The sequence below is a fragment of the Boleophthalmus pectinirostris genome, unplaced genomic scaffold (genome assembly GCF_026225935.1).
Source record: "Boleophthalmus pectinirostris isolate CB_2022bp ecotype Guang Dong unplaced genomic scaffold, ASM2622593v1 HiC_scaffold_15, whole genome shotgun sequence".
Taxonomy (NCBI): domain Eukaryota; kingdom Metazoa; phylum Chordata; class Actinopteri; order Gobiiformes; family Gobiidae; genus Boleophthalmus; species Boleophthalmus pectinirostris.
The window spans coordinates 31,056,089-31,083,920 of NW_026571070.1; the positions used below are offsets into that span (position 1 = coordinate 31,056,089).

General features: G+C 39.0%; 1 protein-coding gene across 2 annotated transcripts; it reads left to right on the top strand.

Annotated features, from left to right (window-relative positions):
• The first annotated feature begins 1,504 nt into the window (after positions 1 to 1,504).
• LOC110165551 (ras-related protein Rab-18) lies at positions 1,505 to 27,370 on the top strand. Of its 2 annotated transcripts, XM_055150719.1 has the most exons (8): positions 1,561 to 1,702; positions 7,456 to 7,582; positions 8,139 to 8,194; positions 10,757 to 10,818; positions 13,490 to 13,562; positions 15,179 to 15,297; positions 17,771 to 17,837; positions 20,303 to 27,370. In XM_055150719.1, the coding sequence occupies exons 2-8, from the start codon at positions 7,575 to 7,577 to the stop codon at positions 20,470 to 20,472; spliced, it is 555 nt and encodes a 184-aa protein (XP_055006694.1). In that variant the 5' UTR covers positions 1,561 to 1,702; positions 7,456 to 7,574; the 3' UTR covers positions 20,473 to 27,370. The 2 variants fall into 2 exon arrangements, with proteins under 2 accessions (XP_020786410.2, XP_055006694.1); XM_020930751.2 differs by lacking the exon at positions 7,456 to 7,582 and having other exon boundaries at positions 1,505 to 1,702.
• Positions 27,371 to 27,832: the final 462 nt, after the last annotated feature.

Consider the following 27,832-nt stretch of genomic DNA (forward strand, 5'->3'; position numbering starts at 1 on the left):
CGTTCAGGTTAGAACTTGCATTGCCATTTTGCTTCGACAAGTTTTAAAATGTGTTTTTAAGTTCATATAAACAAGAACTTTACATAGTCTGCACTTCAACTGTTTCGATCATAGTGGGTTCTATATGGGCCGCGGATGACGACTTCCTTTGGTCTCTTTTGGCAATAGGAACTCAACCAGCTGCCTGTAAAAGACGTTGAAGTTGCGATTAGAGTCCCGTCGCCCATGCAAAGCTTTGGCAGGTTGTGAAGAGCCCTGCTGCCGATGGTGCCTTCACGTCCTATGGTAATTATCATAAATACTAAAAACTGACATCAAAATTGCACATGAACACCCACTCGTCCTAATTTTCACTGGAAAGCTGGAAGATTTTTATGATACACGAGCTGCAGAAATGAGATAGACTCTGACTTTTCAACATGGTGGAGAGCAGTGAAAGTTAAACATTTTCTACTATACATGATCAGTAAAATATACAGCATATTACTTGGTCAACCACTTGCATTTTGCATTCTCTTCTTGCTGTAGCAGATTAATTAGCAAGTCTAAAACTGTTTTACCCAAAAAACAGGTCAGGATAAACTCTGGGCCCACCATATTTTACTTCACGACAACAAAAGCACTTGAACACAACACACTCGTATTTCAACTTCACAAACAGAAAGGATCCTCTTTCCCATACCACATGTAGGCCCCATGTATCCATGGTTGTATCACATGCCCAGTGTCGGGAACTACACCGGAAGTCATCATCCACATGTTTCCAGATGTCTTCTGGGAAGCGTGAATAGGGCCTAGTGAACCTGGGTTGCCTTAACCTTAACCTGCAGATACATAGTGCGCAAAAACAAACAAGTTTTTTTTTTCATTCTCAATATATGAACAGACAATGTCTCATGTGAAAGCTCAGAACCTCTAGAATTTCCTCCCTGAGCTGCAGAGGCTGCACTAGCACTGATTCGTGAGTGGTGAAGGAGGTTTAGGGAGTGACCGATCAGATAAGAGAAAGTTCAGTAAATTTGTTTGTGTGTGTTTTGGTTGTTTTTAAGCAGCTTTTCTGTATTTTACCAAAAACAAATGACAATTTATGCCCCTTTACTGTTGGCAGGGATCAAATTGGTCAAAAATAGGGACACCAGGGACATTTCTTGTATAAAACTGTGACAAATGACTGGTTTTGGATGAATCTGCTGGGACAGGGGACACAGGTCTCAAAACTGGGACTGTCCCAGGTAAATATGGACGTCTGTTCATTCTAATGATGGCTTCACAAAAAATAACAATAATGGTAATAATGGTATTATTATTATTATTATTATTAGATGTTCAGATTCATTCTATTCAGATTACTTTGCCATTAATGAACAACACTTACATTTTAGCTTCAATACACAAACTTCAATGTGGCCTTAAAATCACTATAAAATATTTCACAAATTTAGTTTATTGTGTAATCAGAGACGTGGCCTGGGCGGAAGTTCCATCGCGTCCACAGGAAGTCGTTGGAGCGAGCCCTCTCTCCAGACTGTCCCCTATCTCTGCCCTGCTGTAAACAACACGGGCGCTGCTTTCTCTACAAAAAGCGCACCTACTCCGCCGATTCCGCCCGTAACACCGCGATCTATCACACAAAAATGGAGGACGACGTGTTGACCACTCTGAAAATACTTATAATTGGAGAAAGCGGCGTTGGAAAAAGCAGGTAAAAGAAAAAAATCTTCAAGAAACTGGTGTCGTGGCTTCAGGCTAGTGTTAGCTTGCTAGCCCGATCTGTATCACCCTTTACTCTTGTTTAGGAAAAATAATGTGTCGCGATCGTGGTTTTTGCTGTTTATTTAACCCTTCTCTCTGTCTAAACGTGTCAGTTTATCTCGTATAATCCCAGTTTACCACATCTAGTCATGACATCACGTTTTTCCACGTATGGTTGAAGATGTTGCAATCACGAGAAAGCAATTTTAGCCTTGTAAAAAATGACTTCTGGCTACTTTTTACTCGCTAAACACTTTTGTCATAAAATATTTTTCTCTCCTTTGGGGGTATGGTTTTCATGTGTACTAATTATAGAGTAAAGCGTTATAAATAGTTGATAATAATAAAATAAATTCATGTTGAACGTGAATAATAGTGTCCTACAAGGTAATCGTTCCACTTTGCTTATGAAATCAAACCATAAAGATCCCTTATGTAACTTTAACGGTGGAGTGTCTGATCTCTGCCTTTTTTCACGAAGATGTTTGTGCTTTGTCAGGAATGTTCTGGAGTGTGGCATTAAATTATGTATCTATCTCCATGATGACAAGTGAGTTGCACCATCAGGGCAAGTTAAAGGTCAACAGTGGGATGACTTGTTTTTTTCAAGATATTTTTTTAGCACCTAGGACATTGAAAAATATTAATGGTATCGTATCGTACTTTATTTTCTGATCTGTTAAAATGTTTCCTCATCAAAAACATACTCAGAGTTGTGCTTTGTTTCATTCACACGTTCATCTTTAGGTTTCAGTCCTTCTCTCAACCAGAAAACATACACCTTCACTTGAGTCATTTGGATAATTTCAGCCCTAGAAATGCCTAAACAAATAATAAAAGGTAGCTATTTACTTAAAAAATATCATGCATGACATCACAAGGTGCAACAGAGCATGTTGATCTTTGGAAATGTAAACAGACTAATAATGAGGAGTTACTCAAACATGGAAATGAAACAAAACACAACTCCAGGTCTGTTTTTGATGAAGAAACAGCATTTCAACATGGATAAAAGCTCATAAGAGTCAGTTTTGCACAATATTACATTTAATATATGCTAGATAGATAAGTCTAATGCCACACTGTCGAACAGTCTAGTCAAATAACATGAGCAGGTGACGTTGAGTACTAAGCAGAATTCACAAAATGTCAAAATTACAAGTAAATCTGGATACCAGGCCCACTAATGACGAATTAGAGCTGAACAAAAGATCTAATTGCTATTTTTATAACAAGCGTTGTGTTTGGATTTGCGATTTCTGTTTTAATAATAGGATTCTGTGCAAAATTCACATTTTAAATGCGTACAGAAGAATTTCCAGAAAGACTGAAAAATGAATTGACAAGTGACAAACATCTTGAACACGTTTGTTCAGTTCTACTACAGTTTTTATGTAAATTAAAACAGGATATTGTGTTTGAGGAGGAACTTATGGTACTTGAAAATTGTCAAAAAATTACAGTCTGAAAAAAAAGAGAATTCAATATGATTAAATCTTGCAGTCATATTAAAATTTTATAACCCTGAGCTGTATCAAAACATTTTCATAATAAGATACATTTGCCTATCCTCTGCCTCAAATTTGAAATGACTTAAAGCTGCATTATGTAACTTTTCTGGTAAACCTTTCTGTCCTCATGGAAACCAGACCAAGTTACAGGTCAGATCTGTGGAGAGGCAGCCTCGCTCACAGTCAGAATGCCTGTTTTTCTAGGTATTTTTAAGCTATAAAACCATGAGTAATTGAATAAATGTAAGGTAGAGATGTTTAATGTCACACTGTGGAACATTCCAGGCAGAGCAATGACGTATCCATAAAAACAAGCAGGTGACAGACCCCTAACCGAAAAGATACATTGTGCAAATTTAATAAAATAAACAACCTGCTGGTGTCGCTGTAAACATCATCACAACAAAGCACTGTGAAGTTGTCCGTACCTCCAATGGATAGCTGCACATAACGTAGATTTTTGCATATTTTCTCATCTTTAAACTACAGTCTCTTTGATTATTCTGAAACACTAAACCCTACGTGTCTTCTGAATGTCTGGAGGCGCAACTGAAATGATTTAGTTTACTCTATATCTTGGCTTGGGCTGGTTCATACCTCTGCCTGAACATCATCGTGCAGTATGGAAGAATTATTAGACGTCAACCATCAAATCAAATTATCAGAAACTTTGGCTTTGAGAGCAATAAACAACATTAAAGTATAAATAATCAGATGTCCAAAAGTGATGTTAGATTGTTAGCATGTAAACAAAAAGTAGGTAATTCTGTGTTATTTAATTTAGATGATTTTTATTTAAATAAAGCTTAAGATTCAATCAGCTTCAACTCTTCGTAGAATATAGTGTACAAGAAAAAACTGTAGACCAAGTACTGTGCTCTCATGCAGTTTGGATTAGTTTAATATTACGTATTTGGGCAAAATATTTTATTGATCTGAGTTCTGTACACTCCTATACACAAAAAAAACAACCTATATTACAACGTCCATGTCCGTATGTCCTCTAGTATGTTGACTGTACACATTTACTAGTACTGTTTATACTCTTGAAAGCTTGACCAGGAGATAGTTTTGTGTATCTTTGTTCTTAAAATGCCAAAAAAGTAGCACAAATCTGACGTTTAGCCAACATGGGATTGGTGAGTTGGATTTGGACTTTGTCAGGAACTGGACCTCATATAGCGTCACAGTAAGATCGAAACTATGACAATTGCGTAATTATTTAATCCAAAATAAAACCGAATTTAGATAAAGAAAGGCAATTACATCTATTTTCTGTTAATTAGCTTTATAATTATGTTGAGTAAAGAGTAGAGTGTGTGATTCCATGGAAATAGAAAGTTAAAACCATACTTGGAAACATTCTCCATGGAAGATTTAATGCTGTACTGGGGAACATTTTAGCCAAAGGAATAGAGGTGTAACGATATCAAAGTGTCATGATATGATATCGTCAGGGTATGAACCTCATGGTACGATATTTATTGTGATACCATGGGAAAGATCACAATATGGTGGATAGGCTCACGATTAGGAATGTAACAATATCCAAATCTCCTGATACGATATTTTCACGATATACATCTCATGGTATTATTATTGCGATATTTTGTGGAGGCTAACAAAACTGTTAATATGCTTCGTTTTCCTCTTAAAATGCCTTGACAAGACTTAATCCAAAGAACTAAGACTTAAAAGTGTTTCAGAATTGTTATTTATTCTTGTAGTCTGCACTGAAATGGAGCAAAGGATCATGGTTTATGTAGTACCCACTGTCTTGTGATGGACCATTATATTATTGTGAGAACTCTGACGTTACGATATCACGATATTTCTGTTATCGTTACATCCTTACTAAGCAGCATTTCCATGAAACTAAGCCCTCCTCCAAACCAAAGAAGAGTTAGGTTTGTGAAGATGCAAGCCCACTCACAGTAAGATGTTTTTCAGTACAATAAACACAATAACAACAAAAAACTTTTATTTAGCTTTAATTTTAGTTTACTTTTTGACTAAAAATGACTTTAAAGGGCCCTTATTAGACTATTTTCTGATTTGTTCTAATGTAGTTTCCTCATCACAAACATATCTAGAGTTGTGTTTTGTTTCATTTACACATGTTTAGCACATACACATATTTAGGCTCAGTTCTTCTCTCTAACAAAAAATACTCTGTTTCATCTTGTGATGTCATGTGGTAGTACAGGAAGTGCTCCACTGTGTTTTTAAACTCTATACACCTTCACTAGAATAATTTGAATAATTTCAGCCCTGGAATTGCCAATCTCTGCTGAACTAAACCTAAAAGGAGCTGATAACTTGAAAACTGCCACTTCATGACATCGCAAGGTGGAGCAGAGCATTATGAGCTTTGGAGGTGTAGACAGACAAAAAAAACAGGATTACTCAAATGTGTGAATGAAACAAAACAACTCCAGGTCTGTTTTTTAGGAGGTAACTACATTATAACATGGCTTAAAGCTCACAAGAGTCCATTTTGTGTAATATAGGATCTTTAATAATCAATCTTGCTATTCTGTACTGCAAAAAAAAGCTTAACTTGCTGATATCTGCATAAATTCTGCAATAGTAAAAGAGTTTATCAGCCTGATGGCCCAGAATCCCAACATCTGCCTAATGTAAATAGGTAGCACACTTTGACGCTTGAATGGTTGTCTTAATTTGAATACAATTGTTCAGTACAGTTCATTACACAGATTCCATAGGTGTGCTAGAGTCATTACATTACATACACGCTCATAATAATGACTTAATGCCTTCCTGCTGAGCTCATCTGCTGCATGCTCCTGCACACAGCAAACCCTGAGTTAACGCTACAGAATCATGTCCGGGTCAGGGACAGGGGTCGGCATCATCAGAGCTACAGTCTGTGCAAACCATCGATTAGTCACAGAGGAAGCCAACGCTGTCCTCGCCTTAGTCAGACACTGATGTCATGTGATCAAGATCTCCTGCAGGGTTTCAGATGACATCACAGCATCCTATAGGCCTTTAATATTTAACACAGATGAGACGCAGCTAAAATGAATATTTAAGTAGACCTATTGTGCAAAATGGACTTTTCAGAGCTTTAAACCATTTTACAGCAGTTTGGCCTCACTGTTTACTCACTTAATGTTGTAATTGGAGTGATTTGTTGCATGTTTGAGCATGCTTTAATCACTTATTTTTCACTTGCACACACCCACTGCCTGTACTTAAATGTATTTTGTTCTGCAATTTTGTTTTTAATCGGCGATGCATGTCAGCTTTGCACAGTCATTTTGGTAATAAAAAAAAAAATCCAGTTCCTGCTAAAAGATCACATTACACGGCTTTGTTGTGATGATGTTTATGGCGACATCAGCTCCTATTGCACTGCTGTTTATTTAACACAGAAGTCTTTTATTAAAGCGATTTAGAGGAATATTTAAAGTGTCCAAATGATAATGTCGTAAATTTGAACTATAGAGCAGATTTAAGCACTAAATGTATTAATATATCAAATTGTATCGTCCAGTCACTAATAGAAATGATTAGGGGTGTGCAAAAATATAGAAATATCGATATATCGTACCGTTTAATGTGAAGTATCGATGTATCGTGGGCTGCTGTATCACCAAGAGTTTTTTTTCATATATTTTACCAAATTATTATAAATAGAACTACAGTTTTGTTGTTTGTTCAGAGGAAGGAAATGTGACACATTTGACATTTTCAGTGTTTTGATGAATAAAATGTTTGTGTTTCATATGAACTTTCCACAAAAAGTGATTTAACAAAGACTGTCACAGCCACAATTTAGCCTTTTATTTTTATTGAACCATATTGAATCGATTTGAAATATATCAAATCGTAAGCTCAGTGTATCAAGGTATGTATCGTATCATGGCCTCTGTATCGAGGTATGTATCGTATCTGCAACTTCTGAACGATACTCAGCCCTAGAAATGATCAGGTTCAATATTTCTGACTTTACCTTTTGGAGATTTCATGGCAAAGTAGAATGTAATCAATAGGGAAACTGGTTCTTGCCCCTTCTGGAAGTTTGACACTATCACATTCTTGAATCTGAAAACTAACAGGAGAAACATTAGTTATAGAAGGAAAATACACACCCTAGTCATTTGAAAGTTTAACCATGTTGTATTGTTTATTGAAGATTTTGGATTATTATTCTTTCTTCCTGTAGAGAGACGACTTCAAAACGCAGCTAGACTCTGCCCTCTGCTGGTCATTTGATGCCACTGATGGGATTTTGATACTGCAGGATTCTTTAATACCAGTTATCGTCCCATTCCAGACAGAAGAATGAATCAGTTAGTGGTGTATTAGTCGACTTATCCTTTTATTTTGAGTACAATGATAAACAAAGGAGGAGTTGGTGAGTGAGTGAGTGAGCTGAAGATTTGGATTTATTGTTCGTATTTGTAAAAAGATAAATTAACCTCACAATAATAACTATATTTATTTATTCATTATTTATTTATTTTAAAACCTATACATTTAGAATAGTTCATACAATTCTTTTTAAGTCTTGTAAAAAATCAACTCTCCAGAAACTACCTTTACTTATAAAAGGTTGATAATAATAATCAACAGATATGTAACGGCAATTATTTTACATTACTAATCAAGAATAAAGAGTTTAAATGCGAAATCCAGTTCTGAAAAGATGATTTCAATGAAGTTTAATCTGTTTTTATATAAACTGTACTTCTCTTTGCATAAATAGTGATTTGGATTTGTTCATGAGTGCATTTTAGGTCAGTTTTGAGAGCTTTGCCACGCCCTGTTTTTAGTCGATAGAAGTAAACATCACTTTTAACATGTTTTTGTGTGCGTTGTGTAACTCTTTCCGTTGTTGTGTTGCAGCCTCCTGTTGAGATTCACAGACGACACTTTCGACCCTGAGCAGTCGGCTACAATAGGTGGGTGATTGGAGCGGGGGCCTGGGTCACACGGGGAGACGAGCATGTGGACGTAGTTAGACTGAAGAGGAGCCACACTGCACAGAAACAGATGTGATGTGTGAGCTAAAGGCACGCTCACACCAAACTAACCTGCTCTCCTACATTCAAGACACATTTTTGTGTCCTGGATTAAAATGTTGTTTTAAAGTGCTTCATGGAAATGTGAAGGAATGAGAAAAACAAAGCCATGTCAAATGATTGTGCTGTTGTGCAATCAACAAATTAAGTTATACTATTCATATAATCAGTGATAACAGTAATAGTAGTGCTTGAAGTGTCTTGATTAGTAGGGGTGTAACGATATCCAAGTCTCACGATACGATATCATCACAGTATAAATCTCACGGTACGATATTTAGTGCGGTATCGTGGTAGAGCTCATGATATGGTGGGGAGGCTCACAATTAGGGATGTAAAAATATCCAAATCTCTCAATACGATATTTTCACTATATACATCTCACAGTACGATATTTATTGTGATATTTTGTGGAGGCTTACAAAACTGTTAATATGTTACTTTTTCCTCTTAAAATGCCTTGACAAGAATTAATCCAAAGAACTAAAACTTAAAAGTGTTTAGAACTGTTATTTCTTCTAGTAGTCTGCACTGAAATGGAGCAAAGGATCATGGTCTATGTAGTTCCCTCTGTCTTTTTTTACCTGTTGCTACACCTTAACTCTTCATTTAGGAAAAGAGACTTGTAATTCGATATATTGTGATGGTCCATGATATTATTGTGAGAACTTTGATGATACGATATCACGATATTTCAGTTATTGTTACATCCCTACATGATAGGCATGTAAAATTAATCACATTTTTTGAATAACTGTAATTATTACCTTCAGTTTAGGCCTGGATGATACGACCCAAAAATTTAAGAGGGGGTATTTCACTAAATCAACTTTTTGGAACTTTATATCATGTAATACCATTGTTCTCCCATCAAAAGCATGTCTGAAGAGGTTTTATATAGATACATTAATACTTTATCAACAGAGCAGATAGGTGTGCAGTGCTGTCGTCAGCACTAAAACACTTTATCGCCATTTGATAAAATAAGTTATCGTGCTAAATGAACATTAGTGAGTGGGATATGTCTTAATAACCTGTATAATTATGTTAACTCAGGTGAGTGTGTAAATGATGAGAAGAAATGTCTCAAATGTCTGTAGCTGGACGTCCGCTCATACCTGATCCAAACAACTAGCCCCGTAAGAGTCTGAAATCTGCTACAAGACACTGACATGATACAGACAGGACAGAGTCTCTTTCTGCAGGAGACATGCGCATCAGAGCCAAGTGACATAATCTGATAAACCCTCTATATCATCTATACATAATTACATTGCGTAATCTCTTCCAGGCACTATTCTAACCCTCCTTCCAAGTAGTGGTACAAGCCTGTACAAGGCTCCGCCCATAAGCCTACGTCATCCATGTTCCCACACGACCCTTGTCCATAAATATACAAAAGCTTGATACAATACAGTACAACATCACAGAGCTGCTGCGATGTGCAATAGTTTCATTAGTGAAATGCACTGCTGATTATGTGGAGATCACACTCTGATGGGAGTGAGGAGGGAGTAAAGGGAGCGGAGACTCAGAGCATCCAAATGAAACTGAAACTACTTAAAACACTTTAGTAGGTTGTTTTTGATGAATATAGCATTTTAAAACAATAAAAAATAACATTGTGAGCTTCATATGTCATGTGTTAGCAGTTAATACCCCACAGAAGTGTAATACCCCCTCTTTAAAATGATCTTTATTATATATTTATTTATGTATTTATTTATTTATTTATTGTCTTATTATAAAGAAAAAATGGCTTCCAACATAGATAATTTTAAAAATGTATATACACAATACAAACTTAGAATAATTATTGTTTGACACAAAACAGTCAGATTTGTTCCTCTAAAGTCTGAACTCTGTAGTCTCCAGTACAATGCTGCAGAGTGAAATATCTGGGAGTAAAATTGTCCTGGGTTAGTTTTGTAGCGCTCACAAACACAACATATCTGTATATCAGTGTACACTCGCTCGTTGCTCCTATCTCCAGGCAGCCATCTTGTCCTCCCTCCTCTTCCCCCCGCTTCACCACATGTAAAAACAACCACATCAGAAGCGCACATTTCTCTGCTAAATCTGTCCTCCAAACCCAATACGTCACACTCTAACGGGCTGTGAGCGGTCTGGCTACGTCCCCCTGTAACTCTACGGACGCAACCTAACTGACGCGTTTTACAGGTGGAACATTAGCATTCTCGCAATCGATTCTTCAGTCCCCCTCTTTCCTGCTTGTAGTCACTATAATTTAACATTTCGGGCAGAGTTAGAGGAAGTTCAGAAGTATTGTGTGGTAAAGGATGTTTTCATAATTCATCACGGGTAATTATAGGCCCGCTGGAGATGTTTGGCAGGATCTTGGAGGGTCCTGTAAGAAACATCTGACCAGAATGAGGTCACCACGATACAGACGCGGTGTTTGATGGAATTCTTCTCGTCTAGGTGTGGACTTTAAGGTCAAGACTATTACGGTGGACGGGAACAAGGCGAAGTTGGCGATATGGGTGAGTGGAAATTTTCAATTGTAATGATTTATTGAATTCATAGTTCGCGTTGACGCTAACCGGATGGCACTGCTCCGTCTGAGGCTCTGGTACTCGACTTAGACTTTAATCTCGGTTTTGTTTTAACACAATCTGACCTTTAAGAACTGGCTGGCTTGGCTGGAACGACAACAAGTGAGCTGATTTGGGACGTTAAACAAGTCCCTCTCGAAAAAATATTACTAGAGTGACCAGACGTCCCTGTTGACCCGGGACAGTCCCAGTTTTGAACACGGTGTCCCCTGTCCCAGCAGATTTATCTAAAACCATTGATTTGTTCCAGTTTTAAACAAAAAAGATCCTAGGTGTTCCTATTTTTGACCAATTTGACACTTACCAACAGTAAACAGAAACATAAAGTGTCATTTGTTTACGTAAAATACAGAAAAGCTGCTTAAAAAACAACCATAACACAAAGAAAATGTGACTATACTGACTACATGTTAGTCATAAATGGTCTCGACATAACAATTTTCCTTAATCACGCACTTGTTTCACAATTTTATTATTACCAGCCACCCCAAAAAACAAAAAAACAGGACATCCAAGTTTTGTAATTTGAAAATCTGGTCACCCTAAACTTTACAGTCACAAGCAAGAGAACAATAGCCTGCATGTTTTCAGTTTCAACACTTTCAGATCATTTCTAAAAACTTACCAGGCAGTGTTGGCTAATGTGTGCATTGTGTTGTGTCGCTATGGTAACTGATCACATATTACCATGGACTTATAGCTCCCAAAAATAGAAAGACGTAAAAAGCATAAAAATCGTAAAAATTGATTGTTCTTTTTCAAGTACTTCCAAAATCTATAAATGGTCAGTGAAGTTCATTGACAGTATGCCTTGTTCTACTACACTGGTCCAAAAGCAAGGTAATATAAATTATGTAAAAATATAAGCCTATATACAGGGTGTCCCAAAAAATTTGACATAATTTTAAAAGCAATCATGTTAAACTATTGAATCTAGCTCAATGAAACTGAACAGTTTAGGTGTTGAACATGATAAGTTTATTATGGGACTGAAAAATTTGACATAATTTTAAAAGCAATTATCTTGAAAACTACTAAGTCTAGCTCAATGATGACGCTGATGTTGGTTTACCAGATCCTTTATCCCTGCATAATCAGCCTTCATCTTTACATTTTTGGTACCAAGTCCAAATTTCTTGACAGTTTGTAAAGTTTTTCCAAATTTTGCATTAAAAGCACGCTGTACAGTGTTGGGTGAGTGTGTGAGCAGATTCCAAAACACAAACTGACTCGGGAGTGAACTCAACCTGAAAACAGAACAAAAATAAAACATTAAATATAAAATCTTGATCTGTTTCTAGACATTCTATGAAAATGTGAGGTTATTTCAATTTTCACAATTATTGGCCTGCGAAATGATGTTTGGGACACCCTGTATATCTATGTAATCAATTAATCAATTAACAACTTTATTAATCCCAAATGGCAGTCCAGTTCAGATTTCTGGTGTCGCATAAACCATAAATAAACTCATGTATACACAACACACACCATAAATTGGCAAGGCAAGTTTATTTGTGTACACAGTTCGTACACAAAGTTATTCAAAGTGCTTTACAGAATAAGAAATACATTAAAAACAAATCAAAACATAAACAGTCATCATAAAATTAAAAAGAGAGAGAGACATTAATTACATAAATTAGAAAGAAGTGTGTGGAATTCAAACCTCAGTGTATCAGGGGACACAGAAATAAGCAAATTTACTTTTCATTTAAAAGTTTTACAGCAAGAAGGAATTAAAGATTTAGCGTAGCAGTTGGGTTTTTTGTTGTGGGGTCACATATCGCCGCCTGGAGGACATTTGCGAGCGCAGCACATGGTTAATCTAGTTTAGTATGGCCTTAGTCTTTTGGCGCACCCTTTCTCATGGATTTTGCCACACACTTTCGCAATATTGTTCTGTTTTGTTCTGTTGTTATCTTTCACAGATGCCCAGGTAAACCCAACTAACCCAACTAATAAAAGAGAACATCAACAAACTCTCAAAAAAGGGAATGATAGAAATGATTTGAAATGTTGGAATACATATTGAAAGAGTCAAGCTTCCTCATCAAGTGAACACGTTGCGGTCCTCTTTTGACAATTTGCTCAGTCTTTTTATCAAACCTTAGAGAGGAATCAAACACGGTCTTCAAGTACCACAAGTATATAAAAGCAAAAACACTCAAATATGGGTTCTGTTTTGTAAAAAATCATCAAACTTAATTCTACTATGGACGTTGGCAGTTGTAGTTATATGGTTAAGTCTCCAGAAGATGGCGCCAGAGTCACAGGATTGCGCTCCAAAACAGTCATTGAAAAGGAGCTGAAGAAACTAAACCAAATCCTGGTAATATTTTACAGGAAATGTATGTAGTCTAGTGTTGTAAGTTTAATTTGGGTTGTTGTTATAGTTTTGAAACATACAGAGTAGGGCTGGGCTAAAAAAACAAACAAAAAAAAACATTAAATTTTCAGCAATTTTCTATAGTTTGTAGAATGTGACAGTCTTTCGAGGTGATTGATGGAGAGGCAAATGTAGCAGGCTGTAATTGGCTGCCAAGAGCTAGTACTGCTGGAGTAATCTTGCAGTACTTATACTTTTTATGTTTTCCAGGACACGGCCGGGCAGGAGCGCTTCCGAACACTCACGCCCAGTTACTACCGCGGCGCCCAAGGAGTCATTCTGGGTAAAGTGTCTTCGGCTGCAGTGCCCCGTCCGCTAACACGCTCCAGCGCCACGTCGTAAACGGGCTGATGGCTTTTCAGGCTGCGCCACACACACGCACACACACACACTCACGCACACACTGTCTATGCCCCTCTCTCTTCTTCGCACGCTCACACGCACACACACACACACACTGCCTATGCCCCTGTCTCTGCTCCACGCACACACACACACACACACACACACACATACGCACGCACGCACGCACACACACACACACACACACACACACACACACTGCCTATGCCCCTCTCTCTTCTTCTTCGCACGCACGCACACACACACACACACACACACACACACACACACACACACACACACACACACACACACTGCCTTTGCCCCTCTCTCTGCGCCACATGCACACATACACACAAACTGCCTATGCCCCTCTCTCTGCTCCACAGACACACACACACACACACACACTGCCTATGCCCCTCTCACTTGTCCGCACACACACACTGCCTTTGCCCCTCTCTCCTCCCCTCTCTGGTCGGTGCGCTCACTCGCCTGCTCCTCTGGACAGCACCCATAGGTGCAGGGCAGAGCAGTCGGCACATTATCACTGTAAATTGGAAATCCAAAGATTCTTACCAAGACGCAGGGAGGATCTGAGCCAAACAATACAGACTAAATACACTGTAGTAAGTCTTTAAAGTACACTGTGTAACTTTTGTGCTTACCTGCTTGTCTCCATGGAGATGTTACTGGTTTGCCTGAAAGCATAACAGGTCAGCTCTGTGGAGAGGCGACCCTGCCCACATTAGAATGTACATATTTAAGGCTTTTAAAAACACATGTAGCCTAATTGGGGGGGGGAAATGCGAGGCTGGCAAGTGTAATGCTATACTGTGGAACATTTCAAGCAAACCAAGACATGCAGACGACTGACCCACCATCAGAAACGTTACACAGTGCACCTTTAATAGACCTCTGATATAAATTCTGAAATAATTTTATTCTTGTGCTTACATGAACATTATCAGGTCTGATTTGTGATTAAAATGATTGCATCGTAGTAGACGTCTCAAAACCTGGACTAAATACACTTTTAAATCAGACCTGTTCTACAAAATGGACTTTTCAGAGCTTTAAACCACATTATAGTTGTTTCCTCTCACCATTTACTCACCTGAAGTTGTATTTGGGGTGATTCATGCATGTTTGAGTCATCTTTAATCACTTATTTTCAAGATGTCATTTTGCCAATTAATTCCTGTTTCAATCCTCTGCTCGCTGGTATGATCTGCAGTGATCCACAGGAGGTGCCAACTCACTGTGATGACGTTTATGGCGAAGTCAGCTCCCGACACCACATTTTTCCTAATGCTTATTTCTTTTATTTTGATGAATATTGTGATTTAAAATATCCAAATTCTAACACTGGTGTCATAAATTACAGCTATATAACAGACACAAGCACACAGGGTCTTTTTTAAAACATGAATTACAAAACATTACTAATTATTCATCAAAAACAAAATAACTATGATATTAGAACAGCTGTATAGTGTACAAAAGTCTGTTTTGACTGCTGGTTGGAGTCCTGAGTCGTGTTTCTTGTTTCCACAGTGTATGACGTGACGCGGAGGGAAACTTTTACAAAACTCGAGAACTGGCTCAACGAACTGGAGACATACTGCACCCGCAACGACCTGGTGAAGATGCTCGTGGGCAACAAGATCGACAGGGTGAGATAGGACTTTTGAAATAGTAGCTCTGACGTGTACTTTTGAATGTACTTTTTACTTTTCAGCATTAAGATTCAGTTAAAATGTGTCTGAGAGCACTCATATTTAACAGACAACTGAAATATCACACGTAATACAAGAATTCTATTGATTTCAGGACATGTTTGTAGAGGTCTAAAGTATGATGTTAGCAGCTTTTACACAGAATAAGACCTCATGAAGTCACGTCTTAAGTGCAATAACATTAAATCCACTTTTTTCACTACTAAACTGTATGTAATGTTTCAATAGCATAATCTGTTGTTTCTATTGTTCCTGACAGGGCTGGGCAATTAACTGAATTCATCTGATTAATTCATGTTTTTAATAATCAAGATTTTGACACTTTACAAAATGAAACCAGTTTATTCTTTCTGTTTTTCTGCCTGGAAAAGCAGGATTATTGTGCAATTAAACAACTGAGACTGTAAAAAAGTCTCATTCTAATTAAACTGATTATATATCTATACATTTTAGTGCAAACTAGAGACATTTTCAGCTTTGTAATCAAAACCGGTTAAAAACTATGTGCTGACTCAAGTGGCCGCTGCAGTTTCAAGTATTATGTGACATCACCCAGGACTGTCCTGAGCACGTCCAGATGTTTCTGATACAAACACCTGTCTGAGGGGGCGGAGTTTAAAGTGTGGATAACTGTTAGACCAATAGGCTCTATTCACTCTTACGTCACAAACCAGGAAGACATTTGGAAACATGCGATGACAACTTCCTACGAGCTCTGTTTCCGGTAGTAAGTCTGACAAAATCTAGGAAAAGTGAGAAAATGTCCCAGTTTTCTTCATCTCTTTGTCATTGTAATGTTCCGTTATGTTTGGCTAAATAACAATTCCAACCATACCTCAGTTTTCATCATTTCCCCACTGACACACAACTCCGAGTGCACTGGGTACCGTATTTTCCAGACTATAAGTTGCTCCAGCCAAAAAATTAGCTGTGAAGAAGAAAAAAACATATATAAGTTGCACTTTTTGGGGAAATGTATTTTATAAAATCAGAGACCAGGAACCGACATTTCATCTTGAAAGGCAAATTATAGTAATAACAGAATAGAGAACAACAGACTGAATATGTGTTAATATGTTAACGTATATTCAGATAATTATAGCATAAACAACATAAGTTTACCAAACTCACAATCTCACTCCAAATCACTAAATCCATTGAATTCTTCATCCTCGGTGTCATTTCTGCACGACCTCTGGACAAAAACCATAGATCCATGAGGTAAACAGAGCGCCGCTTCCTCTTCTGTATCGCTGTCGTTAGACTCAGCATCAGTTCCACTTACAATTATTCTGGCCTTTCTGAATCCCAATAGGATGGTTTCTGTGTCACTGAAGTCCAGGCTTTGTCCATCCATCCAGTGACTTCCGGGAAAGTTGCATGGTGCGGTTGCCGCGAAGCTGTGTTCTCCATCCTCGCTTTCCGCCAGTCTCTCACAAGTTTCTCGCTCACTCCAAACTTTCTTTCTGCTGCTACAGTGGCTATTTCTACAGGAGGCATGCACAGTAGAGTGCAAATTGACAGTGGTAAAGGAGTAGTACTAAATACTGACACATGAGCCTAGAGCGCCCTCTCACGGCTGTCAGTCTGAAAATTTTAATATTCAAGTCATTTGCCTATTGCAGCTTCACTGTGAAAATAACAAACATGTGAAATTATATATTTTAATATATAAGTTGCACTGGAGTATAAGTCGCAGGAAACGCCCAAACCATGAGAAAAAGTGTGAGTTATAGTCTGAAAAATATGGTACATGTGATTAGAAGAGACGAGGCGCCAAATTCCAGATAATTCCAAACATTTCATACGTCTGCAGTCTTCATTTTACCGCTGATCACATTTACTTCAGTGGGTTTGATCACAGTCGGTCGATGAGCCCAGTGTCGGGAACTACACCGGAAGTTGTCATCTCGTGTTTCCAAGCGTCTTCCTGGTTTGTGATATAAATGTGAACAGAGTCTATGATACTGTTCGTTATACGTCCAGACCCCGCCCCTCCCACCCCTTCACTCTCTCCTTTAGTCCTGCAGGTCCCACCAACTAAAAACTAAACCATACATGGCTTAATTTACTAGTCAAACAGTAAAAAATCTTAAGATGTCGGTGTCTCTTCGGTACATCGTAGGCGATCAATTGCAGTCGCCAACATTGTTTTATCTCTATATTGTCCAGTCCTGGTATTAAGTTCTCCAAAAACCACAGTACAAAATAGTTACGTCCTGAATAATTACCGGACCTTTAAAGCCTCTTGATGTATGAGCGCTTTAAATGACTGCAGCAGACCCTTCCTCTCTGGCAGGGTCCCCGCTCCTGTCGCTGCCCGCAAAGTTCCGCATTGTGGCTTTAGCGCGCCCTGGTCTGTGTCTGTGGAGAGGAAGAAGAAGTCATTCCCTCTGTTCTCTCGTTGCAGGAAAACCACGAGCTAGACAGAGCCGAAGGACTCAAGTTTGCACGAAAACATTCCATGCTTTTTATAGGTGAGTGAGGATTCCCCGTATTCACGACGACACCACAGCTCCGCCAATTGTCCGCGAGCTTATCAGACTCGACTTTCCAGACGTACTCGAGCGGCATTACAATCTGGACTATATCAAGACCTGGATTTCACTGTAACGAATTGAACTAGGCTGCATTGGTCATGGAATCCTAAACCAGAGGACTGTTTTAGAAAGTCTGCCTTATGTGGACTGGCTGGTCTTATCTTGTGGGCATTCCGCAATTAAAAATGACTTTTCATGATTTCCAAGACGCACACACTTGATTTAGAAATGTTTCACAATTGAGTTTCCAGGATAATTAAATGTTTTGATATTTTTTACCACCAGAACTGTACAAAAGCTACTTATATAGGCTGACTTTAAAGATCATATGAGCTTTTAACAATGCTACAACTGCCTTTCCTCATTATTAACTTATAACTTAGTATATATATTTTATTTAGTTGTATTTCAGTTGATTCGGCCATGTTTGAGTAATCCTGTATTGTCCTGCTTTCGAGGGTTGAGAGTTTGTGTTTTCACCTATCCCCTATCTCCAGCCACAGCTCTGTACTTCAGTGGCCCCCAACCGTTTTTGCACCACAGATCGGTTTTATATCAGACAATATTTCACGGACTGGAGGGGTTTGGGGTCGGGGTGGTGGGTGGCGTATGGGAGGAGGCGGTCCACGCAGCATGGTTTAGTCCTGGTTTAGACCTGGTTTAGACCTGGTTTAGTCCTGGTTTAGACCTGGTTTAGACCTGGTTTAGTCCTGGTTTAGTCCTGGTTTAGTCCTGGTTTTAGACCTGTTTTAGTCTTGGTTTAGTCCTGGTTTTAGACCTGGTTTAGACCTGGTTTAGACCCGGTTTAGACCCGGTTTTAGACCGGTTTAGTCCTTTAGACCTGGTTTAGACCTGGTTTAGACCTGGTTTAGACCTGGTTTAGACCTGGTTTAGTCCTGGTTTAGTCCTGGTTTAGTCCTGGTTTAGACCTGGTTTAACTGGTTTAGACCTGGTTTAGTCCTGGTTTAGTCCTGGTTTAGACCTGGTTTAGACCTGGTTTAGACCTGGTTTAGTCCTGGTTTAGACCTGGTTTCCTGGTTTAGTAGACCTGGTTTAGACCTGGTTTAGTCCTGGTTTAGTCCTGGTTTAGACCTGGTTTAGACCTGGTTTAGACCTGGTTTACCTGGTTTAGACCTGGTTTAGTCCTGGTTTAGAACCTGGTTTAGACCTCCTGGTTTAGTCCTGGTTTAGTCCTGGTTTAGACCTGGTTTAGACCTGGTTTAGTCCTGGTTTAGTTTAGACCTGGTTTTAGGTTTCCTGGTTTAGACCTGGTGAAGTACCAGTACCCTGCTCAGGGATTGGGGACCCCTGCTGTACTTCACTTAAAACTATTAAAAATAGTTTTTGAACAGTTACTGATATCTAATATGTTTTTCTGTTGCTGTGGCCAGTGCTTGCTGATAAAGATATTTAGCATTCATAATCCAATCCAATGCAATCTTTATTAAGAAACACAATATCTGGTTCATAAAGACAAGACCACCAGTGTCTTCATATTTCAGAGGTGAATGTGACAGAGCTCCTCACAGGACACACTAGAGTTTAAATAATTAGATTCTTCAGATTCATGGCTCTACACATAAATGAATAAATAAAAGATCTAATCGTGACAACACAGGATTTCACACCACAGTTTTCAGACATTTCACTGGCACTACAAAACCTCGGCCCTTTCACTAATGTAATGTATTCTCAAAGAGTCATTATAGGACACTGTCAAACTCTGCAGACTTTACAGACTCTTTGTTGCGCCAAAGATGCGTAGTATACAAGGGCGAGCAGAAACATTAAAAGTGCAATTTTGACATCAATCTTGACTTACTCTGCTGCTTATACATGTCTCTGCCAAGATATATGGAGGGTTTCTACACACAAAGAGAAAAGAGAAAGGGTTAAGTTGTAGTAACGATCACAAATGAAGTTTCACTTTTGTAAAAAAAAAAAATAATAATAATAATAAAAATACTTTTTTCTTGATAAAATCATTTGTTACATATTTGTGTAAAGATACAGTCAAAGATACAGTCATTTAATGCTTTTCTATTTCCATTTTATAGCAAAATTCTGGCTGATACCTTTACTGGAAATGATATATTGCCCATCCCGATATCACTTACTACTTTTTAATTATAAAAACTTTACACGTCTTCTTCAAGCTGGGCTAAAACAGTAAACCATGTATAACCACTATGTCACCAAAACAAAACCCAGATTAAATAACGTCTGAGATCCTAAATCAGATCACAGCTCATAATTTATCCTCAAAGTATTCTTCATTTCGTGCACCTATACCTTTCACGTCTCATTTTATGGTCTCATATTGTAAAACTCTTAAATCAACCAATGTCCTTCTCCCCAGAGCAGAATCCACCGAACATTTACTCTGTCTGCTTCTCCCGCAGAGGCCAGCGCCAAGACCAAAGACGGTGTGCAGTGTGCGTTCGAGGAGCTGGTGGAGAAGATCATCCAGACGCCCGGGCTGTGGCAGAGCGACACCCACGGCCGCAGCGTCACCCTGAGCGACGAGGACGCGGGCGGGGGCGGGTGCGGGGGATACTGCTCCCTGCTCTAAACCCCGCGACACCCCGCCTCGCCTCCCCCCGCCCGACCCCCCCCTCTCTCGCCTCACGCATATCCAGAAACTGTGAACGACTCCGCAAGCCCCGCCCTCCCCCCCGCGCTGTCCGATACGAGACTCCGCCCCCTCACACTCGCTGTTGTTTGCACACCCGGAGTAACTCTGCTGCTCGATAACTTTCTCTGTTCATTGGAGTGAGATTGTTCGGTTGTGTTTGTGCAGTCGCTGACGTTTACATGCAGACGAGATGTTCTCATCAGTCCCAGAACACAATCTAAAGCCACAGTATGGAACTTTTAGACAAAAAATACAAAAGAGTTTCCCAACTTTCAGTGAACAGGGCAGAGTTTGGCCTCTGCTAACACCAACTAGCATGCTAACAGTGCATCAGCCTCCTCTGTGTTTCCATGAGAATGTGGTTCCTTTGGCTCTAATATTCCACAAAATGGCATCAAACGTATCCATCAACAATGAGAATTTTCCATAGTATTATTCGAACTTTTTATTACCATGGAAGCATGCAGGTGACAAACCACCTCCAGAAAGTTACATACTGTACCTTTAAATAAAAGTCCATATAAAACAATGCTTTAACCTAGAGTTTTCAAATGAATTTTGAATAGTCTTGAAATAAGATTTGCCAATAAAAGAAGACTATTTGAAGTACGAGACATTTTAAGCTCGTTCCTTTGGCAATCTTATTTTAAAACTAGTCAAACTATACTGAACTCAAGATAAATACCACTCATGATATTAGATTCTTTTTTCAGACCAAGAGTTTGTTTTCATACCTGACAGTTTCGACTGCTCACTAGTGAAATATGGAAACATGCCCACTGGACTGTAAACAGGGACGAAGGGGCTTTGTTACTCTCACACACCTGGGCTACTGTCCTGAGGAAGTGGGACTGCAGGCGCTGTCGTCCTGCCTCCACCGGTTGGAAGCCAGCGCCAGAACCTGTTGAAATCAGCTGAGCGAACACGTCACAGCAACATCACCTGACCCCCACGAGCAGTCAAAAAATGTCAGGTCTGAAAACAAACTCTTGGCCTGAAGAAAGAACCTAATAACCTAAATTATCAGAAGACTAAATTAACCTCTTTGGACTGTAAATACCACTTAATTCAAGCACCTATTAAATGATTCGTTGCTCTCCACAGAGACACTGCACTAAAAGATCAGCACACAACTGAGAGCTTTAGAGGAGGTTAAATTCATTTGCTGTATATGCAGTACTAGGCTTAGATAAAGTATCTTGAATAAGGTGCTAAAAATTGTGACTTTAGATCAGGAGTCTCCAACCTGTTGCTCGGGGACTACCAGTAGCTCTCCACCCCCTTACAAGTAGCTCGCCAAGGGATTTCAGAATTATACTTATTAATTACCATTGTAAAAGTATCATTTTGAACTTCGTGCTCTAGTGAATCGATAATGGTTTTACGTTTTAGAAACATCTAACTGTACAACATCTAAGGTTTGTCCTCTTATATCGACTCAATTTCTTGCGACCGCTAAAATTAATTGCTCTCTGGCATTTTCATTTTGTAAAGGAAGCTCACCGGATGCAAAAGGTTGGAGATCCCTGCTTTAGATCTGTGCCAAAATTCTGATCTGGAGTATCTAACTAGAATATAAGTACTATGTCTGTTTTAGGTTAGGTTTAGAAACATCCAAACTCCAAATCGAAAAGCCTTATACTTATAGTTTAGAAACTCAACTTGGGACCTTCTTGCGGCGGGGCGAGATTACAAACCACTGCGCCACCTCCTAAATCACTATGAACTTTACAAAACCTACATATTAATTTATACTTGGACCAGTCAAATCTGTTTTATTTTCTCCACGAACGCCGTCTCTGCTGCATGTAAACCCTCGTATGAGCCGTGCGGACGTTGTGCTTGTACAAACCAAACGTGTGTGTCGGACTCTGGACGCGGTCACATATCAAAGCACACACGTTCAGACCTGTTTGAATCCACAGCCTGAACTCCTCACCGTCCTGCTCCTGTGCTGGTTCTGCTCGGTGCAACGCTGCTTAAGAGACTCTTAACGGAACCTTGTCAGTATCTTTTTTTTTTTTTTTTACGTCTTTTTCTTGCCTTGTTTGACTTCGCTGATGTTTGCAATGACTTCGTAGGCTGGCTCGAGAATTTTCTACGTTATTGCTGATGTTAGAGACCCTAGTGTTAAGTTTGGGAGTTTTTGAAGTGCATTTGTATGTGGTTACGTGAACTCATTTTGAATATTCATAAAGTTAAAGGCGCTGTACCTGATTTTTCTGTCTTAAAAATGTGAAAAAACACAACTAGCTCAATTTAAAACAGTTCGCAGTCGTTCAAAGTTCTTCCTCACTTACCTTACGTATTCACCGTGACGAGTTTACAAGCACTTTTCACAACATTTATAAACCAGAGCACAGTTTTGCCGCAACCGTAATGCAAACTAACTACAACAAGCATGCTAACACGCAGTTCCTGATTCCCACTGAACAGACAGCACACAGCAGACTTATTTTTACCTCAAGAGCCTTAAGAACACATGGAAAAAATCAGGTACAGCGCCTTTAAGAATGTGTTAAAGATGCACTGTGTAACTTTTTTTAGTTGGAGGGCCCCTCACCTGCTTGTATCCATGGAGATATAATGGAATGATTCACAGTTTGGCATTAAATTTATCTGTATTTTCAGTTACAGATGTTTTTATTGCCACTTGTTTTTCTCCATGGAATTAAGAGAAGTTTAATGTCATACTGTGGAACATCTCAGGTGAAGCAATAACATCTCCATGGAAACAATCAGGAGACAGACCTTCCACCAGAAACGCTACATAGTACAAGTCAGGGTACGTTCAGACTGCAGCCTGAAGTGACCCAAATCAGATTTTTTCGCCCCTTTGTGACCTGTATCTGATCTTTAATGACTTTTAATGAGTTTGAACGACATAGATCAGATTTTTTCAAATGTGACCCAGGACACTTGGATATGTGCTCCTGAAAGCGATACATATCTGATCTTTTGACATGTGACTTCAGTCTGAACGGTCAGGTCACATTCATCCCACCTACACGTCAGGCTCGGAGTCTCGTCACTGGAGGGAAAGAGACGTTATCGAATTCATTAATATTTGGGGGGATCGCTGTATTCAGGTCAAACTGGAGGAGTCTTATCTGAACCGGGCGATTTTTGAAATGATTGCCAAAGAAATGTCCAAGCATGGCTTCAGCTGGTCCTGGCTCCAATGTCAACGAAAAATCAAGAGTCTGCGAGCCAAATACAAGGAAGCTAAAGACGTAAACAAACGAAGCAGTCGTGGATGAGTAACCTGTCCATTTTACCAAGAATTGGACCAGATTTTTAGAGACAAGCCCAGCGTTTAGGTCAGGTATGTCCAAACTATGGCCTGTGGGCCAAATCCAGACTCAGAATTTTTCTTGGCCCTCAGTCTTCCAGGTGATTTGGCCCAAATTACCTTGCACCAATTAAAAATTAAGTTTTTACTGCAAGTTTTTTGAAAATCTACCTTGATAACGCTAATCTTTAATATTTAGTGTGTGGTTTTAAGGATCTTTGCATGAATAAAGACTGATGATTCTTTCTAACGTGTTAAACATGCACATATTTCAATTATTCACTGTACTGAGCTCCAGTCTACGGCCCTCGATCGGCCCTCTGCTTCATCTGTGTTTAGATATGTGGCCCTTGATGAAAAAGTTTGGACTCCCCTGATTTAGGCGACTTCTGTAAACACTGAGCACACTCGCTGTGTGTGACGTCATTGTGTCCTCCCAGTTGCATGTGGGACACTTTTTTGGGCGTTTAAAATTCACACTGGAGATCACACACAAGTCGCATTTAACTGGAAATGCAAACGACCTCGCAAAAAAATCTGAATTGAGCGTTAAGTCCTGCAGTCTGAACGTAGCCTCAGTCTCACTGCGATGCCTGAAGTAAATTTCTCATTCATTTTGAACTTCTCATTAAGCAATTAAAGGCACGATGTAGTCTAAAATGGGATTATTTTCAGTCAAAACAAAACAACTAAAATACTAAAAAGTTAAAGGTGCTCTGTGTAATTTTCCGTCACTATGGAAATTATTGAAGTTGAAGTTGTTACTTTGCCTGGAATGTTTCACAATATGGCATTAAACAAATCTATTTCCATGGAGACAAGCACCAGGCCAGAGTACAGGTCTGATCTGTGGAGAGGCGGACATGCTTACAGTAGATTGCATATTTTTCAAGCTATATTTTTATTGTAAAACCACCTAGAATTAAATTATAAGCAAGTTTAAAGCCATACTGTTGTACATTCCAGGGAAATCATATAAAATCTCCTTAGGATATCTCCACAGACACAAACCACAAAGTTGCATGGTGCATTTTCAAGCTAAATGTTTGGAAAAGTATCAGAGACAGATCATAAATGAACTCAGAATTCCCAAAATATTCCATTGGAAAAACGAATGGGATTTTTACTCCGGGAACACAGGAAGGAGATGGGACTGTGTGAGCTGCAGTTTGTCCACTTTCAAACCAAAAATGCAAACCCAAACAGGATATGATACTATTTCTAAAATCAAATTCTAAAATACTAGGCACAAATTGCATAGAATGGCCCGTTTTGAGCTAAATAAACTTCAAAAACTTCAAATTCCATAACTTGTGATTCCTGAATTTGGACCCACAGAGCACCACATACAACTCCACATGAAAAAAATACCAAACTGAAAATGTACTTGCCTTTTTATAACGGATAGCTCCAACATCTTGGCCTCTGTGGGCTCTCTGTAACTGTACCGCAGTATTGGGTCATGAATTTTTTGGGTCTGGAAAAATGTTTTGAACTCTCCAGTCTGGTGAGTCACTTTGGTGTTTCCAGTGAATTCGGAAAATCTGGGAAATTGAAATGTTTAATTTTTTTATTTTTTTTTGCATGGAATTATCTTTGTGCCATTTGTGTGTTAAGTGAATGAACGACAAGCTGTTTACTTTAAGGTCTTATATTACGCAAAATGAACTCTTGTGAGCTTTTAGTCATGTTAGAATGTCGTTACCTCGTCAAAAACAGACCTGGAGTTGTGTTTTGTTTGAGTAACTGTTTATTATTAGTCTGTCTACATCTCCAAAGCTCAAAAATGCTCTGTTCTACCTTGTGATGTCATGAAGCGGTAGTTTTTTAATTTCGTTTTACCTTGTGTTCAGTAGAGATTGACAATTCCAGAGCTGAAAATATCCAAATGATGCTCTTAGACTACGTTGACACCGAAACAAATCCAAGTCACCATATCGGAAACGTTTTGCGTCCAGACGCATCGTTTCTGTGTCCGCAAGCTTTCCCTATCCACACAGCTTTGAGCATTTTAAATAAACAAAACTTAAAACCACATGGCTCATTTGCATAAACTGAACGCTCAAAAAACAGCTCGCTCCTTGTGCGCTGATGTGGTTCAGCTTCTGTCGGACTAAAGGACACGACTCAGAGCAATATGAGTGTTCTTTCTGTGACAGAGGATGTTCTGCTGATGGTGAGTCTGTTCTGTGTTTCTATCGCGTTGAAGATGTTTCATGTTAAACTTTTGAGAGATTATACGTCTGCAGATCGTACGCACAGACCGTATACCGTATTTTCCGCACTATTAGGCCCTCTGGATTATAAAATGCACTGTCATTAAACGGTCTATTTTTTTACAAATAAACCGCATCGGACTTTAAAGGAAACACAACAGTGTGATGGGTGAGTGGTTTTGTTTGTTTGTTTCGTTCACAGTGACTCTGGGCTTTGTTCAGTTGTGGTGTGTAGGGAGGGTGTGTCTGGGACCAACGGATTGTCGGCGTGTTCGCAGTGACTCAGTTGTCCAGTTGTGTCTAGAAGTGGCACATAGCGCTTACTTTTTTGGTTCGTTCCTCCGTTCCGTTCCTTGTCGGCGTGGAGTGATGATTGTGTCTGTGGGTGTGTTTCTCTGTGCAGTCGCTGTCTGCTCCATGTGTGTTTGTGTGTTCTGTGGGTGGTGTGGCTTTGTAGTTTACTGAAGTCGTGCTGGGACACCTGAGTGGATTCGTGTATAAGGTGCTCTGGATCGTGGGGCACGCAGTCGTTGTTTTGATGCGGTTAGAGGCTTAAGAGCGCGTCTTATAGCCCAGAATATACGGTATATGAATGGACATATATTCTACCCTCTTTTTGTTTTGCGCTTTGGCCGTGAATTACTTCGAGGCGCATAGACCTACATGAGTGTATCAGCGTTTTCAGGCGTCCGCACGGTGCCGGATCAGATCTGTACTCAGATGAATTCGTGGGAGCTGGAGGCACCAGATTGTTCCATCTCTGGAGCCGTTTTCAATCGGATTAGTGTGGACGAACACTGCATCCACAACGAAAATAACTCGAATACGAACTACAGGAGAACTGTGGACGGGACCTTAAAAGTGTATGGAATTTAAAAACACAGTGGTGCACTTCCTGTTTTACTACATGACATCACAAATTGGAACGGTGTTTTCTGTTTGAGGGAAGTACTCATCGAAAATCTGCAGGGTTTGTGCATTAAACATGTGTGAATGAAGCAAAAAAACACAACTCCAGTTCAGTTTGTGATGAGGAAACAACTTTATAACATAGATCAGAAAATAGCGTAATATCGATTCTTTAATCTATAATATTTTTAACTTATACTTAGCTGATAGTAACACCGGGATATCATTGTATGCTATGGTGCAAAAGGAAGTAGTGTTTTAACTTAAAGAAGAGTTTGGGAGAAAGGTGGGCACTAAACCTTGTATATTTGTGTATTTTGAACGTGGTGGGAGATTCTTGTATGAACTGTAAAGCTGAATGTAAATTCACTACAAACCGGCCATGTATTAAAATCAATAAATTTCTCTTTTTTAGGAATGTCTTTGTGTGCTCTTATTTTTTTTAATGTGATATAAACAGACCTCACAGTGGAGAGTTTTAAGTGTCGTTTTAAGACACACTTTTATTCTCTAGATTTTAACACCATGGGAGTTGTGTGCTCCTCTGTGTCTTTTTAAAATTGTTTTTACCTATTTTATTCTTTTAAGTATTGTTTTTATTTATTGCTTTTATTATTTTTATTCATTAATTTTATAATTACTCTTATCTATTGATTGTATTAGTTCCTTTGGTTTGGAACATAATTCTGCTGATTTTTTAGAGTTAAATGTTTTACACTTTGGAAACTTTCTTTATAAAACCTGCTCTACGAATAAAGTTGGATTGGACTGGAAATAAGAACTCACAAAATGTATTGCTTAGACTGCTGCCCCCACAACCCGGCCTAGATAAGCAGAGGAAAAAGTATATATATATATATTTGGGGCTTTATCTTTAATA